At 46.3% G+C, this 16,070-nt stretch overlaps 1 protein-coding gene across 1 annotated transcript in view; it reads right to left on the bottom strand.

The window, feature by feature from the left end:
* Pik3r1 (phosphoinositide-3-kinase regulatory subunit 1) overlaps window positions 1–11,050 on the bottom strand; it is an 82,685-nt gene extending 71,635 nt beyond the window's left edge. Inside the window, exons 1-2 of the mRNA XM_052160070.1 lie at window positions 10,822–11,050; window positions 70–783 (exon numbers count right to left, since the gene is read on the bottom strand). Of these exons, the coding sequence (XP_052016030.1) occupies window positions 70–403 (334 nt within the window). The 5' untranslated portion in view covers window positions 404–783; window positions 10,822–11,050. The remainder of the gene's footprint in view (window positions 1–69; window positions 784–10,821) is intronic.
* Window positions 11,051–16,070: the final 5,020 nt, after the last annotated feature.

The following is a 16,070-nucleotide window of genomic DNA, read 5'->3' as shown; positions in this document are numbered from 1 at the left end:
CCAATTAAAAAATAAAAAATTAAAATGAATCAAAAGGTCATTAAGTAACCAGCCACTCATCAAACTGACCTTGATGCTCCATGTCTGCTTCAGTTTTTGAAGAACCCGGAGCAACAGGAAGAGGTCGAGGGGGCCGAGGCTTGGGAGTGGGGGGAGAAATTCTTTTCCTTCCAATGTATTCAACGTAAGTTCCTGGAAAGTCTCCCCTCTCCCCGGTGGTTTCATTGTAACCATTTAACCAGCCAATATCTTCAGGCCTGGCTTCCTGGCCATCACTGAATCCAAGGGCCACCAAGGAGCCTTTATTCACAGTCAGTATGTCCCCCAAGTGTAGGTCGATGTCTTCCTCTCGCTCCTTCTTGTAGTCATACAGTGCTCGGTACTGGTACCCCTCTGCGCTCATGTCTGCAGCTCTGGTGCCCTGCCACAGAGGAGCCCACGGCTTGCACACTGCCGTCTGAGTTTACGTTTGGAGGGAAAGCGAGTTCAGAGAATGGGCTAAAATCCCTAAGAGGCGTCCAACAGAGCACAAAGGACCACTATCCAAAGGCTTAAGGGAGGTGACTGGCCATCCGGCTGTCCATCTGTCCTCCATCAATGGTGTGACTGAAGACAGGGCTCTCCCTCTGCGCGCCACCGTCCTCCCACGTGTCCTTCTCAGCAGCTTGTCAACACCTTGACTCCAGGCTGACTCTCGCAGCGAGGCCCAATCCTCTCTGACGTTCTTGTCACACTGTCCATCTGTCGTCTGATTTTACTGCCACGCTCCACTCTCGGCTTCACCTAGCAAAGCAGAAACAAGGCTTATGAATGAACGTCACACTTGGCCATCTGTGTGGACTTGAATTTCTACCCCCATTCAACAAGTACTTAGTCAATTTGGCAGATGACACACAGGCCGCTTGCTGTGCTAGTGCCTGACGGTATATAAAACCACAATTAGTAAGACAGCCCCAGCCTTCTAAGAACACTGGGCGGGACAGAGTAGAAGTACTAGCATGTGGCAATGTTCTGGAGATAAGACTAGTACACAAGGAACCAAAACATTAGGTAGATGCCATAATTCCCATGGGGTTTGATAGAGGGGCTGGGGAGCGCACAGCAAATTGCAGGAATCTGCAGACAGAATGGAATGTGTGGCACGATCATGATCCTGGTACAATGAGACCAAGCAAATGTCATACTCTAGAAAGAAGCACAGGCAGTCTCATCCATCAGAGGACAAAGAGGGAACGGTGAACCTGGGCTGGGAAGACAAGAGGGCCACCTGAAACGGACACCAACAGGAAATGGAAGTCTCCACGTGTAAGTGAGCACGGCATGGACGCTGTGGAGAAGCTGCAGTAGAGGAACCCCAGTCTGACCTCAATGCCCAGGAGGGACTGGCCCAGGGAGAGAGTGGGGGTGAGGGCTCCTGAGAAAGTGGGGATGGAGACCAGAGAGGCAGGAGCATGTCCGTAAAGGCGCATACTGAGGTCGAAAAGGATGAAGGGAGAAGGTGTGGAAGGTGAGAAATGCTCTCTGGAGGAAGCAAGGACAGCCAGTGCTTGACCCTGTGTTGCTGAGAATTCCGTACAATATTAGGCAAAGGAAAGCTGAGAGGTCTGATGGGCTCGTGGGGTGTAAGCATCTACTGCAGGGGTGCTAGTGACGGGCCAAAAATTCCAGCTGAAATCAGGAGTATACCTGAGGTTTTGTAATTTGCTGCACATAAAGTTGGGATTGATTACAGTGGGATGAGAAAATCACATGAACGCGTGCGCATACACACACACACACACACACATACACACACGAGAGAGAGAGAGAGAGAGAGAGAGACAGAGACACAGAGACAGAGACACAGAGACACAGAGAGAGAGAGAGAGAGAGAGAGAGACACAGAGACACAGAGACACAGAGACAGAGACACAGAGACACGGAGAGACAGAGACAGAGACAGAGAGAGGAAGGTAAAGCTCCACAGATACAAAGACACTGAGGTTCAGTCAAACTGAGAAGGAAAGTCTTAGATACAAAGTAAACCTTAGAAATAAGTCTAAGCAAGATCAGGTGAACACAGGGGACCCCCAGGCCAGAGCCTGCTGAAACCCCACCCATGGGAGACTGAGTTAAGGCCTGCTCATCCAGAAGGCCCCAGTATCTGAGATCCCAGATTTGCAGGCCAGTAGTGGGGATGGTAACTAGACTTCATTTCTTGAGCTAAGAAACAAAAGGAAGTAGCCATGCTCACTGCTACGGAAGTTCTATGTAAAACAGGTTTGGTGGAGGCCAGGGTAAATGAAAACTATTTTCTTCTTATTGCCAAAGCAAACTGAGGGCAGAGCAATTGACGAGCCAAAGTTAAGAGAACTCGGCGTCACCATGAATGGCTAACAGGGCGGCATGCAGCAGAGATCCACGCAGCATCCTACTTGGTTTCTCAGTGTTACCTTTACTGCAGAGACTAAACTCAAGCTATAGGTTTCAGCTCACCAACTATACAGCAAAGCAAACCAAAACCCAGCCACACAATTTCAGGGTGCCTCGTCAAGGGGTCTTTTCTAAGTCTACATAGTGCGACACTTGAGAGGCTGAGTATCCCAGGCTCCCTTCAGGGTAGGCATCTTAAGAAGTACAATCTAATCACAGATTAATTGTTATGTTGGCATTCAGAAGTATAAAGTATTCAACTTCACAGGGCTAAAGCCTCTTACCGTTATACAATAACACTCTAAAGAGGGCTGCAAATTCAAAGGAAGTAAAAACAAACACTGGAAATCTTTGTGTAGCAGGAATATTAATCTGGGATAGTACTCTACTCTGCATTTCAGGCATCAGAGGGAAAAAAAATTAATGCAGCCAGTGGAGCATATGAGAAAAATAAGCTATATTGCGTTTGAAGAAGGCCTCTCCTTTGAAAGATCCAGATCAAATTAAATATTCATTGCATAAATTCACACAAAAATTTAGAACTAGCAAATCTCATTTTTTTTTGTACTAATGTGCTCTGTACAAAAGAGACACAGAACTCCAAAGAACATGAAAATTTACATATCCCTAAATGCTTGGAAACCAGGCAATATGCCTAAGAATAATTTAATTCCTTCAAATCTGCCCTGAAATTTTTGTTAGCTTTTCCTGGCAGTGTGTCTTTTGGGGAGGGAGAAAGTCTTAAATCAGTAGCCTGGGTAGATATCTTTCTGGCAGCTGGTGCCTAGCACTTCCTCAATCTCAACCACCCAGAAGACCAGTTTGGTGGGATTCTCAGTAGAACAGGAAATGCAATGCCTCCAGCCCCAGCAACCAAGTAACAAACCCCAGCACTCAGCACAACAATATAGCTAGGCCCATTCCACACAGGATACACAGATCCTGCTCCCCTCCCCTTTTAAGGGCTTTCTAAACCTGAGAGCCTATTGAGTGTGCCTGGGGCTAAATCTACACAGGGGGTGAAACTTGGGAGGTGTCTGATAGCTGTATCAGACTAGATTCTAGAGAAAACAATACAGCCCGAGAAGACCTTGAGACTTAGGCAAATGCTCTCTGCCTCTGCCACTATCAGAAGAATCTGAAGATCTCTGCAGGGCTCTGGGTCTTAGTCTCTGAAATAAAGCCCAGATCTCCTAGGACTTGGGGACTGCAAGGAGAGCATGCCTGTCTTCTGAGATGCCCCAAACATGGCCAGGAAGATCAATGCAGCTGGTTAAGGTTAGCAGTCAAGGTGAGGAATGACTCAGTGTCGGGTGAAGTGCAGTAAAAATTGAGAGCGCAGACAAGTCATTTATTTGGGTGGGGACTTGATCATGTGGTGACAAGGTTCTGGGGACCTTGGCTGGGCAGAGGAGGCAAGCCTTCTTCTCTGGCTGCAAGCTGCACCCTGCACACTTTCTCTGGCCTGCCATCCCCATTTAAATGAGGCTGTTATCACAGCTACCAAGTGACACTTTACCAGGCAGGCGCGGTGTCTCCATCAACCCAAGATAACCAGAGTACTACAGATATTCTCACTCACCAAGAAGACAAAGCTAAGTATCTCAGGTGTGATTACAGTCTGCACCTGAGGTAGAATCTAAACTCAGCTCCAGCCCCTTTTAACACCGTCATAACTTACTTCTGGACTCCTTGGGTTTAGATGTCCAGGCGGCAGCTTACCCGCAGCAGTAATATCACCAAGGCTGTGTCCTGCCTACTCTGCCTGGTCCCCCATGAGGATTTTGGGGATCTGGCTTTCGCAGCAGCCACACAGGTGAGTGGGTCCGGCTCCCACACACCTACACAAAAAGAAGCCATAATAACTGGGCAGCATGCCTGCCAAGTGCAGGACCCGGCGGCACCTAACCCATGCAAATGTGCTTCTCTAAAGCACTTCATTAAAATGCAACCTTGCCTAAGAAGTCCATAAATTACTGAGTAAAAGGATCCTGAGCAAACCGCTTCTGGAATCCTGCCCTCCTGTGTCCTATAAACTTAGCTCCTGCCACCTGTATCCCTCTTGGCCTCTCTACCCTTGTCACTCTCCTGGGCCTCCCATTGCACAATTCCTAACAACTTGGCTCCTCCCTAGGGAGATAAGTGAAGCATCTACCCAGAGTCACGAGAACTGTCACATCTAGAGGACTGGCAAGCTCTTCCTCAAATTGTTCCCAGGACTACAGAACACCCAGCAGCCTGAAGCACGTGGAAGTGCCCCTGTGACCCTCCTAAAGTCACTTCGGAGTTTTGACAGATGTTTCCCTTTTCACTAAATTATGCCTCCCATTCTCTTTAGGTACCAGCACCTGCCCAGTAAACTATTCCCACCCAGATTCACAGAGTAAAGGTTATTAGCTATGTCATCAACAGACTATTACTTTCAGATAACCTAGACAATTTTATGATACAAGCTCTAAGCTAATATGGTATACTCCCCCAAAAAACACCATATTGGAATTCTGTGAAGAAATTACAAAACTTATTTTTTTATACAAGATCATATGCAGCCGTCCATAATTTTCTTAAGAGGAATTATTTTCCTCCAGTTTTTTTTTTTTTAATCTGTCTAGAGGTCCACTCACTGAAAGTAATTTTTCTTTCTCTGGTTAACATCCTGAGAAATTCTCATTTACTCAACTAAAACTGTTTCTGATGACTGACAAATAGAAATCCATGACCACTTAATGTGCAATGGCTTGAAAATAGGTTCTTTGTTTTTTGTTTTTTGTTTTTTTTTTTTAACCTTCTAGCCCGCAGGCATGATGGGAAAGAGCCAATCACACTCTGAAAGGCCCTCCAGTTTTGCTCACTTACTCTATCCACCTTTTACCAAGAACAGGATTTGGAAAACCTGACTGGGAAGCAGAAATCACAGTTATCTTCAAATCGCATTTAAAAAAAAAATCAAGATGATATTCATCTACTTGTGCATTGCCATCCTGTGATGGAATCAGAGGTATGGCAATGGGTGGCACTAATGAAAACACCTATAGTTAAGACAAAGAGGATTCTGGGTGGGCAGCCCACACCGCCACATGCAATCCCTCCCCGGTGAAAGGGCTAGCTCAGAGTCATGTGCAAATGTCCCACCTCACCTTATAGAGTCTTTTGTAAAACAAGAATCGCTATTTGAAAAATCTGTCTACCTTTCAAAATCCTGGAAGTTAGGGACTATTAAACAGATCCTAGTTTACATATAAAGTGGTGGAGACACCCGAATTACAGACTCAGTTAAAGAAGGACAGAAAAGATGGGCCGGGCATTACAGGCGTCTAATATCCCAAATCATTTCCAAACCCACAAGCTCAGTCGAACGTGCTGCCTGCTGCCACACTTCAGGCTGGGTAGCCCAAGTGGGTAAATCAGGGTGTGGAGGCTGTAATTCTTGCCTGCAAGCCCTGTGGGGTTAGTAGTACACACCCAGGTGACACAGTAAAGAGACAGGACTGCCAAGCAGTTACAACACGGGCACACCAATAGGAGGAGTGGAGAGAGAGGTACCACAGCCCACTCCAGCAGCCCTTCTAGACTGAGAGGGTCCTGATGGAAAGAGCGAGGGTTAAGAGCCATGTCATTTACTGGCTAAGGAAGGGATCCCTACCACCCACCACCACCCGGAAGAGGCCAGTGTGCCTGGTTCCCTGCATGACCACAGTAGAGAGGGACTGCAAGGGAGTCATGGGAGATGCCCTAAAGTGCTTCTTCTTGGGAGAAAGCAATGGCAGTCCTTTAAATTCATGGCAGGAAGGGTGAATTGCGAGCTGCCGCTAACAGCGGCTGCCCTGGTCCACGCCTAGATGTGTAACTATATGAAACCTCCTCCATCATCATGTGAGGCTGATGGAAACAGACCTTTACCTTTTTACTGGGTCATTACGAGGATTAAAAGCAATTACACTCACAAAAGTAGGTAGCACTGTAGCACCGTAGCACTATAGCACTGCGCTTCTCAGACCAAGCTTAATACAATTAACCCTGACAGTGCTCACTGTGTGCCAGGCAGTTCTTGGGAGTCTGACCTGAACCCTTACAACTGTTCTAGCATAATTTTCCGTCCCGTTTTGCAGATGAGAAAACAAGCAAAGTTAAAAGATTTTCCTGAAGTGACAGTCAACTGCAGTTAAGGCACTCTTATAGTGCTCTTGGTAACAATAGGACTGATAGCAATATCAGCATTGAATGTCACTGCCGTTTGCACAATGCAGATTTAAAACAGAAACAGACAGGTGCCAGGAATTTTCTCTTGTGCTGCCTTTCAATGCTGCAAGCAGTTCTAAAAGAAGCCTGAAGCTACTTAAAATAAAACTCTGCTGTAAATAGAGTCAGATAGAGCCTGCCTGGGGACTAGGCCCAAGTAATTCTCTCTCCAGACCCAAGGTGGGAAGGTGGCTCAGGGGAGGTCGGGGGGCGTTATGTGGGCAGGGGACAAAAGTGTGCCTAGTGACAGGACGCAAGGTGGGAGTCAGGACGCTGTTGTCTAGTTGGATTTCATGGCTCCTCCCTCAGCTGTTCTCAAAGAGGAAAAAATGAACACAGTCTTGCAATGCACCCCAGAGAATGAAGGCAGCTAGGTCCTCCTGGGACAAGCCCAGTTGTCAGGACTACAGAGGTATTCCAGGAAGGAGGCAAGGGGCAAAGGCTGAACCCACGGGCCAGACACCGCACCTGTAACTACTCACAACACCCACTGGCGGGGCCTCCTGATCCTTTGGCCAGCCTCCTATGATTTCAATTCTCCCCCAGGTGATCATTAACCTGAGAACTATTTTGACTACAGGTGCTTATGGGTACATATTTGATTTACTTTAAGGTATACAATGGTGGCAGAACAAAGTGACATTTTTTTAGGGTCTTATTATTTTTTTCTTCTGTAAGCTTGTACTACACTCATTGCACATTTCTCCAGAAAATGGGTGGGGGGGTAAGGGGGATAGCATGAGCCAAACAACCAAGCTATAAGTTTTTACACATCTTTCGGTTTATTTGGCCTAGTGTTACAAGAAACGGCCCTAATAGCCAGTACTTTAGGCAAGTGATTTCAATAATAGTGGCAAAACATGACACACACACACCCAAAAAAAAAATCCATTAGAGAGGTGTCAAACGAGGCTTTAAAAATTGCAATAAATAATATGAATGCTTAAAAGTTAATCACAACCGATTTAAAAAAAAAGATGTAATTTACACTGTCATTTAAAATTTAAAAAAACAAAACAAAACAAAAAACAAAACAAAAAACAAAACAAAACACCTGAGAGTTGAGTTTGGTGGCATAAGCTTGTAATTCTAGGGCTTGGAAGGCAGAGGTGGAGGGCTCAAGAGTGCAAAGTGACGTTCTGCTACATTCAGAGTTCAAGGCCAGTGTGGACTACAGGAGACACTGCTTTCCAAACTGATACATTCTCGCACATACAACTAATGATCCCTTGGAGTGACAGGTGACTTTCTGGTTTTCAAAGTTTCCCCAGAATGCTCCATTCCTGCCTTAGCTAGCAAAGCCCTACATTACGCAAAGGGGTTTGTGCTTGACCTAATATGCCTACCAGACTGATAGGAGCTCATTCCTTCTGCATGTGTACACCTTACTCCTGAGAAATTAAAAGTAAAAGCTCACATGCAAACATTCGCTCAGCTTGTGTAGACGACTTGACCATGAGACCATTTTCCCCAGTTGACTCATTCACTATTTCTTTATCCCATAAAACACATTTGGCAAGTCAAAAATGCAAACACAATAAAAGCTGGACCAGAATTCCTCCTACTTTAACAAGTATGTGGATAATTTTCTCAAAGTGAATGCCTTTTGTAACACTTCACTCAACTACTTACGAGAAAGAGGGGCAGAAAAGAAATTTCAATCAATACAACAAACTTCCCAAGTTCCATGGTGTTCTTGGGGAAAGTTTAAAGGAATAGCAGATATGTTTAAGGGTACAAAGTCTGTGTAAGTTGAATAAACTTGAACTTAAGATTCAAAGCCCTTTGAGAGATTAGCTTGAAAGGGGAAGAGAGACAAGAAAAGGCTAATGCGGGAATGGATATGAACAAAATACGGTACATGCATGTAAAAAAAATGTCCCCCCCAAACCCCACTGTTGTATACAATTAATATATACTTAATCAAAGAAAACGAGGGCAGAGGGTGCATGGATCAGGTTAGGTGTAATTAACATTTCCAAAAGATGTGTGCACACCACCTACCCTCTGCAGCCAAAATGAGTATTTCTATAATGTCTTCAAATGCTCAGTTTTCCCAAACTAACTTTATACTAGAAATGTACCAAACACAGACAGACAGACACACACACACCACACACCACACCACACACACACACACACACACACACACACAAACATACACAGCTAAAGAAAACAAACTGAATCAGTGGTCAGTGAAATACTTTTTTACATGACTACAGCGCATCCCAGATGTGAAAAAGCAGAATGCTATCATAAAAATGCAAATAAAACAGCAGATAACAATGTGCACATGGCAGTTCTGTTATGCAACTAGGAACAGGTCCCGGTGCAAGAGGAAAGTTAAAAGCAAACTCCCACAACAGCCTGAGAGCCAGTATCAGCTCGATCCAACTTTCTTCAAATCATAAAAGCTGACAGACTGCTACGGAAAAGCAGTGTGGCCTGCAACAGACACTTAGAGGAAGGCAGCCAGCAGTGGTGCTCCACAGAACCGCTGCAAGGCAAGAAGCTTCCCCCATTTAAACCTGCCTTTGAACCACAAGAGGTGCAAGAAAAACCAGGATCATTTTCTTTGTCATAAGCAAAAACACGTGTTTTCCAAAGTTTAAGCAACTTGTGTGCTTAAGAAATGGATCCGCTTGAGTGCAACTGTCAAAAAAAGAAAAGGAAAAAAAAAAAGGCGCTTGGGGTGCTGGTTCCCTGCTCAGAGACAAACGTGCATGGACGTCTCACCTGTGCAGAAGGCCTGGGAAGTCCTAATGATATCTACTTTAGAAATCTACTAATCTGCTCGGAGGCAGAAATAAACCCATCTGCCTACTACAAGCTTTCTTAGCCATAATTTACCATCTTTCAAGTGCCCAACATGGAACACAGGCTAATGAAATATTAAGAGAGGCTTGCACAAGGAACCTAGGTCAGTCAGCTTTGTGAGTAACCCTACCACCTAAAACTTGAAACTCGATCTCACCGAAATGACAATCTCATGCTACACTCAAAACCCGGAACTGCTTTATTCTTTCTTATTTCACACTGTCTGACAAAGAGGGAAAAGACAGGAAAAAGAAAAGGGGGGAATTAAGTCCTAAAATCATGAAACCCCGAAATAAAGCAAAAATTCACACCAGTATAGCAATGGAGCCTGCAGCTCCTTCAAGAATTAACGGTGGAAGTGAGACCTTTCCGGTATTACTAGCGCCGGGAGCAGAATTCCCCTGAATCCAGTGACCGCACACAGTATTCAACATGTCACAGCCACTTCGCTCACACCCTTGCGTTATTGTGCGCGAAAGCTGGTTACTAAAATGCATTTCTGTACATGCGTGCCTGGTCAGAGCGTTTTTATTCTCTTTGTCTCGTGATCTGCCGGGCAGTTTCTGCCTTTGGGAAGGAAGTGGCTTGCAGACAATTCCCCCAGATATTTTAGCTCTGGCTTGCACGCGGGCCGGTTCTCCCTAGCCCGCAGCTTACTGCTGTGCAGGTCCCTCCAGGGTCGCCCGGTGTTAGGAAAAGCTGGATTTCCGGGCGGTGCCAGGATCCCACTCATTATTGCCTCCAGCAACCTGCCCAAGCCCGGCGGGCGCCAGACGCCGAGCTAGAGCCCCAGCCACCGACCGCCCCGAGGTGCACTTCCCCCACCCCGGAAGAGGAGGGAGGCAAACTTCGGAGGGCGGGGGCTGGGGGCGAGCTCCGGGGACCACCGTGGCCCAGCCCGGCCGGATACCCCGGCTACAGCTCCGGGCCTTGAGGGTGCGCCGCGCTAACGCACAGACAGCGATCCAGGCGCTCTCCTCGCGCGCTCCCGGCTTCAGGAAGCTGCAGGGTGATCGGGGACCCTCGGAAGCGTGAGGTGACGGAGGAGGAGGGGAGCCGGTGACCGCTGGCAACTCCGGGACCGAACGCGCCCGGCAACGAGCAGAGCCGGCCCGGGGTAGCACGGAGGAAATGAAGCAGGAGGTGGCTGCGACTACACAGATGGTCACTGGCCGGAGAAGGCTTCCCAGCGGCCGAGAGATGCTGGCGACTAGGGGCTGGCAGCCTGCTCGCTTCCCCTTGAGTGGCTCGGCAGCAGAAGTAGCTGCCGGTGACAGGAAGAGCAGCGGCCGTGCGCGTTCGCACCGCTTCCCCCTCCCGGGCACACCGGGACCCGCCGCCGCCGCCGCCTACCTCCGGGTCGGCTCGCTTCCTTCCTCTGCCCGGCCTGGGCTTCAGAGGCCTCTCAAGCTTACAGCTCCCAGGCTCCTGCGATCCAGCTGCGACCTGCCGGAGCTTCGCTGTCCTGGTCCTTTGGCTGCACAGCCGTACTCGCCGCTGCCGCCTGCCGCTGCTTCCTCCAACTCGGCTCCAGCTGCTAGCTACTCCTCGCCCTGAGCCCGCAGCTCCAGCGCCTGGCGCCAGCCCCACCCCGGGTCCACCCCTGCGCCCCGCCCCCAGATACACACCAATCAGCGCCCGAGACCCCGCCCCCAGCGCCCGAGCCTCGCCCTCCGCCTCTGCCAGTCTCCGGGCGGGCTACCAGGGGGTCCAGGCGCTGCACTCCGTGCTGCCGACCCTACCCCGCCCCTCCTCCCGCTGCCCTCGCCTCCGCCCCCGGCACCGGGATGCCCCAGGCGACTGGACCGCGCGAGCCCTCCGCTGCGGAGCGCTCTAACTCTGCGTGCTTGGGGCTGGCTCGCCTGCGGGGCGTTTCCCAGGCCCGAAGCAGGGAGTTCAAATGAGGATGTGGGGCGAGGGGGTTGAGGGTGGCGGATAAGTTCAGGCCTCCCTGGGGCCCAGCTTGCTTCCTACGAGACCCTGCTTCTTTCAAATCCACTAGACCTTCAGGACAGTCGCTGGGTTCAGGAGAATGCAGATGCGAGGGCTCGCCAAAGCCGGGAGGCCCTGTAATTCCTAGCCTCGCCTGCCCAGCTTCCCTAGTGGTCAGAAAAACCGCGCCACCCGGCGTGGCACTCCCGGGGTGAAGGAGGGGTGAAAGGGTGAACTGGAGCAACGAGTGCCCGCTGCCTGCAGGCTCCTGCAAAAGCCTGGCACGGCTGCTTCCAGGAACCAAGGCGGGAGCTAGAGGAAAAGGAGACTTCTGTGAGGAGGGCGCACACTGGATGATCTCTGGCAGTCCTTGCAAGGCTGAGTCTATGTAGGTCATTCAGCCAGTCCACCGCCTTCTAATGCTTCTGATAGGCTGGAGAAGCTCGAATGAAGTCTCTGGTCTGTTAGATGTAAAAATGTAGATCCTTGGAGTAGAAACCACTACAGAAGCTGCTCAAGAAAAAAGAGATATTGGGTCAACTTTCCCATGATAAGAAAAGATGACTGCCCGTGTTTTGTTTCATAAAAACGTTCAAGAACACTTGGACATTTTAAATTTTGCTCCTAAAATATGTCTTATTTTGTAGTTCAGGAACCAGTAGCCACCCACCCTTCTTGCCCCAAAGTTCCCTTTTGCAGCTATCCTGGCAACAATACTGTTTTTTCCTAACCAAGTACTTAGTCTATTGTCAAATTCTAAATTTGTTAGTGTATTACTGTGAGTTTTAGAAGCAGGGGGGGAAAATGAAATTCAGTTTATGTTAAGCAAATGCAATCATGTCTAAAGGTGACACCCTTTCTAAAAGAACAGATCTCAGGACACCACTCAGGTACTAATGTTTCTGTTACTCCTGGTATCTATTAAAGACAAAAGCAGGCTGCTACCCACGTCACATTTAAGGATCTGCCTACCATTCAGGATGTGGTGACAAACACCTGTAATTCCAGCACTTTGAAACTGAGGTCATAGTCTCAAGTTCAAGCCAGCCTAGACTTTATAGAATCTCTCTAAATATTGATTATGTTAATTTGTGTAGGGAGATCCATCTTAATTATGAGTAAAATCACAACCGGGCAGGAAATTCTGCCCTGTATGAATGGAGAACGCAAAATGAGGGCTATGCATGTATGCATTATTTTTTGTTTAAGATTTATTTATTTATATGAGTACACGGTAGCTCTCTTCAGACACACCAGAAGAAAGCACCAGATCCCACTACAAATGGTTGTGGGCCACCATGTGGTTACTGGGAATTGAACTCAGGACCTCTGGAAGAGCAGTCAGTGCTCTTAACCGCTGAGCTATCTCTCCAGCCTGCATGCATGCATTATTGGTTGCTGTTTTCTGATTGAGGGCATAAGGTGACCAGCTAACTCAAGATCCAAGGCCTTAACTTACCCACTGAACTGTAAGTTAAACACTCTCTCCTGTAAGTTGCTTCAGTCAGAGTAGTAATCAGGGCAATTAGAAACCAAGACACCAGGGTACATTCTGTGAGGCGAAGAACCTCCTGGTGGGTGGTAATGGTGTGTTTCCTGTGGTAGAAGTCTTTGGATCTAATCCAAACTAAGACAACTCAAGTAATAAAACATTCACAAATGCTTTCCTTAGTTTTCCCCTCATCAAAGAAGCTGAAAATACAAACTTTTCTAGCTCCTCCCTTTGTGCTCACTTAGTGTCTTGGAAAGAGGCTCCAACATAGGATTCTATTCAGCCGTAAAACAGCATATAATTCCCAACTGCGCTTCCTCTTATAGAAAAGTCTTCAGTAATTGATTATGCCCTTATACTTTCTTTGACTTTTTTCCATTATAACTGAACACAACACACAGCTTGTATCCAAAGAGGGTCACATGAAAGGAAAATATTTTTTCTATACACAGGCACCAAATAATCTATTTCATTTGTATTAAATTTGATACCTTCCCACAATTTTATTTCCATTTCCCATAGATTTTATAAATATAAAATATATTTATAAAATAAAAAGCAATAGCAAAGCAATATGAATATTCACACTTGGAGTGTGAGCCTGGGTGCATATGTATACATAGTCACATATGTTTGCCTGTGTGTGTGTGCCTATGTGCATATCTATACATATTTACATGTGTATACAATATGTGAATACTTGTGTAAACTTAACAATGGAGTCCTCACTCTCCACCTTATGGGTTGAAGCAGGTTCTCCCACTTGAACCCGAAGCTCCCCATCAGATAGTACAGTACGGTTAGCCACTTTGTACCAAAGATTTTCTGCCTCTGAAAATTGTGCATTGGGATTTACAGTGGAGCCCCCAGGCCCACCCAGCATTTACTTGAGTGCTAGGAATCTGAATTCAGGTACTTACCCTTGCATCAAGTTCTTAGCCTTAAACTTGTGGTTTTTAGTAGCCTTTTCTTGAGTAAAATTTTATCTGGGAACACAAAATGTAACTGTTATAAAGCAAGAAGCTGATATGATAAGGCAAAGAGGCCCCTGTGCCACGAGCCTTCCTTTCATGTCTACAAACACCCCAGATAGTCAGTCCTATGAGCGTCTCCTTGGAATTTACTGGAAATATAAATTATCTGTCTTCTCCAAACCAAAAATGTCAGATTGGAGTGGAAAGAAAAAAACCTGTTTTAGGAAACTCTCCAAACCATTTGTTGAATGCTGGGGTTTGAGAGTGATTGTGCTGGGCCTTCTGGGACATACTGGAACCCACCCTAATAAAATGCTCATATGTCATATGGACATAGCATCCAGTTTGCTTTCTATTGATGGGAGAAAGACCATCACCAAACGCAACTTTGGGACGAAAGGAAAGGGCTTACTTCCTTTTAGAGCCTACAGGCCATCATGAAGGAAAGTCGAGGCAGGAACTGAAACAGGGGTCATGAGGAATCACCTGTCTTACTCTACATAGATCCCTCAGCTTACTTTTTTGTACAATCTGGGATCACCTCTCCATGGGTGACATCACCTCCCCATGGGTGACGTCACCCACAGTGGGCTGCACCCTTCTGCATCATTCAGTCAGAAAGAAAGAAAAAAGGAAAGGAAGGAAGGAAGGAAGGAAGGAAGGAAGGAAGGAAGGAAGGAAGAAAGAAAGAGGTAGGAAGGGAGGGAGGAAGGAAGGAGGAAGGAAGGAAGAAAGGAAGGAAGGAAGGAAAGAAAGAAAGAAAGAAAGAAAGAAAGAAAGAAAGAAAGAAAGAAAGAAAGAAAGAAAGAAGGAAGGAAGGAGGAAGGAAGGAAGGAAGGAAGGAGGAAGGAAGGAAGAAGGAAGGAAGGAAAGAGAAAGAAAGAAAGAAAGAAAGAAAGAAAGAAAGAAAGAAAGAGGAAGGAAGGAAGGAAGGAAGGAAGGAAGAAAGAAAGAAAGAAAGAAAGAAAGAAAGAAAGAAAGAAAGAAAGAAAGAAAGAAAGAAAGAAAAAAGAAAGAAAGAAAAAAGAAAGAAAGAAAAATATGTCCCACAGTTTTGCCTACTGGCCAATATAATAACAAGTGTTTGTCAACTATGAAGCCTGCTTCCCAGAAGACTACCTTGGTTAAATTGACAAACAAGCAAACAGCACACACAATTCAACCAGTACTTGTCAAACTGTTGGCTTTGGTTATTGACTAAAAATGTCAGAAGATGTGAAATTTCCAACAGGGGTACAAAAGTATCATCGCTGGCAAAGAGGGCATGGAAATCGGAGTCCGTCAAGGACCTGCACCACAGAGAAAGAGTGTGAGTAATCAAAACAAATGGAGACAACAAAACCAAAACCAAGTAGGTGAGTCCGTTGGCCAGCTCTAGTGACTATGATGTTAGAATATGCTTCCACTGGGCTTGAAACTTAAGTGTGTATTTTTAGGCTTTCAAGCAAACACAAACCAAAAGAGTACCAGTGGTCTGGAGTCTTCCTCAACACCAGGCCCACAGACCAGTTGCACTGGCAGAATTATGAATGTGTTACAAATGCAGAATACCAGGTCCTATCCTAGATGGCCTAGATCGCAAGCTGCAGTTGAATAAAATTGCCAGGTGATTCATATATAGCTTAAATGATGTCTCCAAGTGGCCCTCCATCTTAATCACAGAACAATATTGCCTAGAGAGTTTACCAAAATCCCAGACCTGCTCTGTACCCCCCGAGATGGATTATATAAAGAGGGGAGCCACTAGCATCAATCATCTCTAAGTCTTTTCACATGACACCAAGCTGAATCAAGTTTTTGAAAAATCCTACCTAAGAGAATCAAAGTAGGAAAGATATCTTCAGCAATGTCGACCGGAGTTGAAATATCTGATCTCATGAAAAGCAGTTAATGCTAGAGGCTAACTGATGGTTGCCACCTAGACTGTAAGCCCAAATTTTCCATACATTCTGGCTTTTGGAAAGAAACTGGAAGTCTATGTTTATAGGAAATTTTCTGATTATTACATAGTAGCAATTAAATCAGAGAGTTTTTATTTTGTTTTGTTTGTTGTTGTTGTTGTTGTTGTTTTTTTTAATGTGAGTTAGGCCAAGAGTGTGATGTTCACCTTTGTGAGTATAAAGTAAGGAATTTAGGCTGAGGGTACCTAGGTTATCCCAATGCTGATACAAAGATGTGAGTTTCTGACGTCTGTTCTTTATGAA

The sequence above is a fragment of the Apodemus sylvaticus genome, chromosome 16, assembly GCF_947179515.1.
Source record: "Apodemus sylvaticus chromosome 16, mApoSyl1.1, whole genome shotgun sequence".
Classification (NCBI taxonomy): domain Eukaryota; kingdom Metazoa; phylum Chordata; class Mammalia; order Rodentia; family Muridae; genus Apodemus; species Apodemus sylvaticus.
The sequence above is the reverse complement of the archived record's forward strand: the minus strand, read 5'-3'. Positions and strand labels throughout refer to the sequence as shown.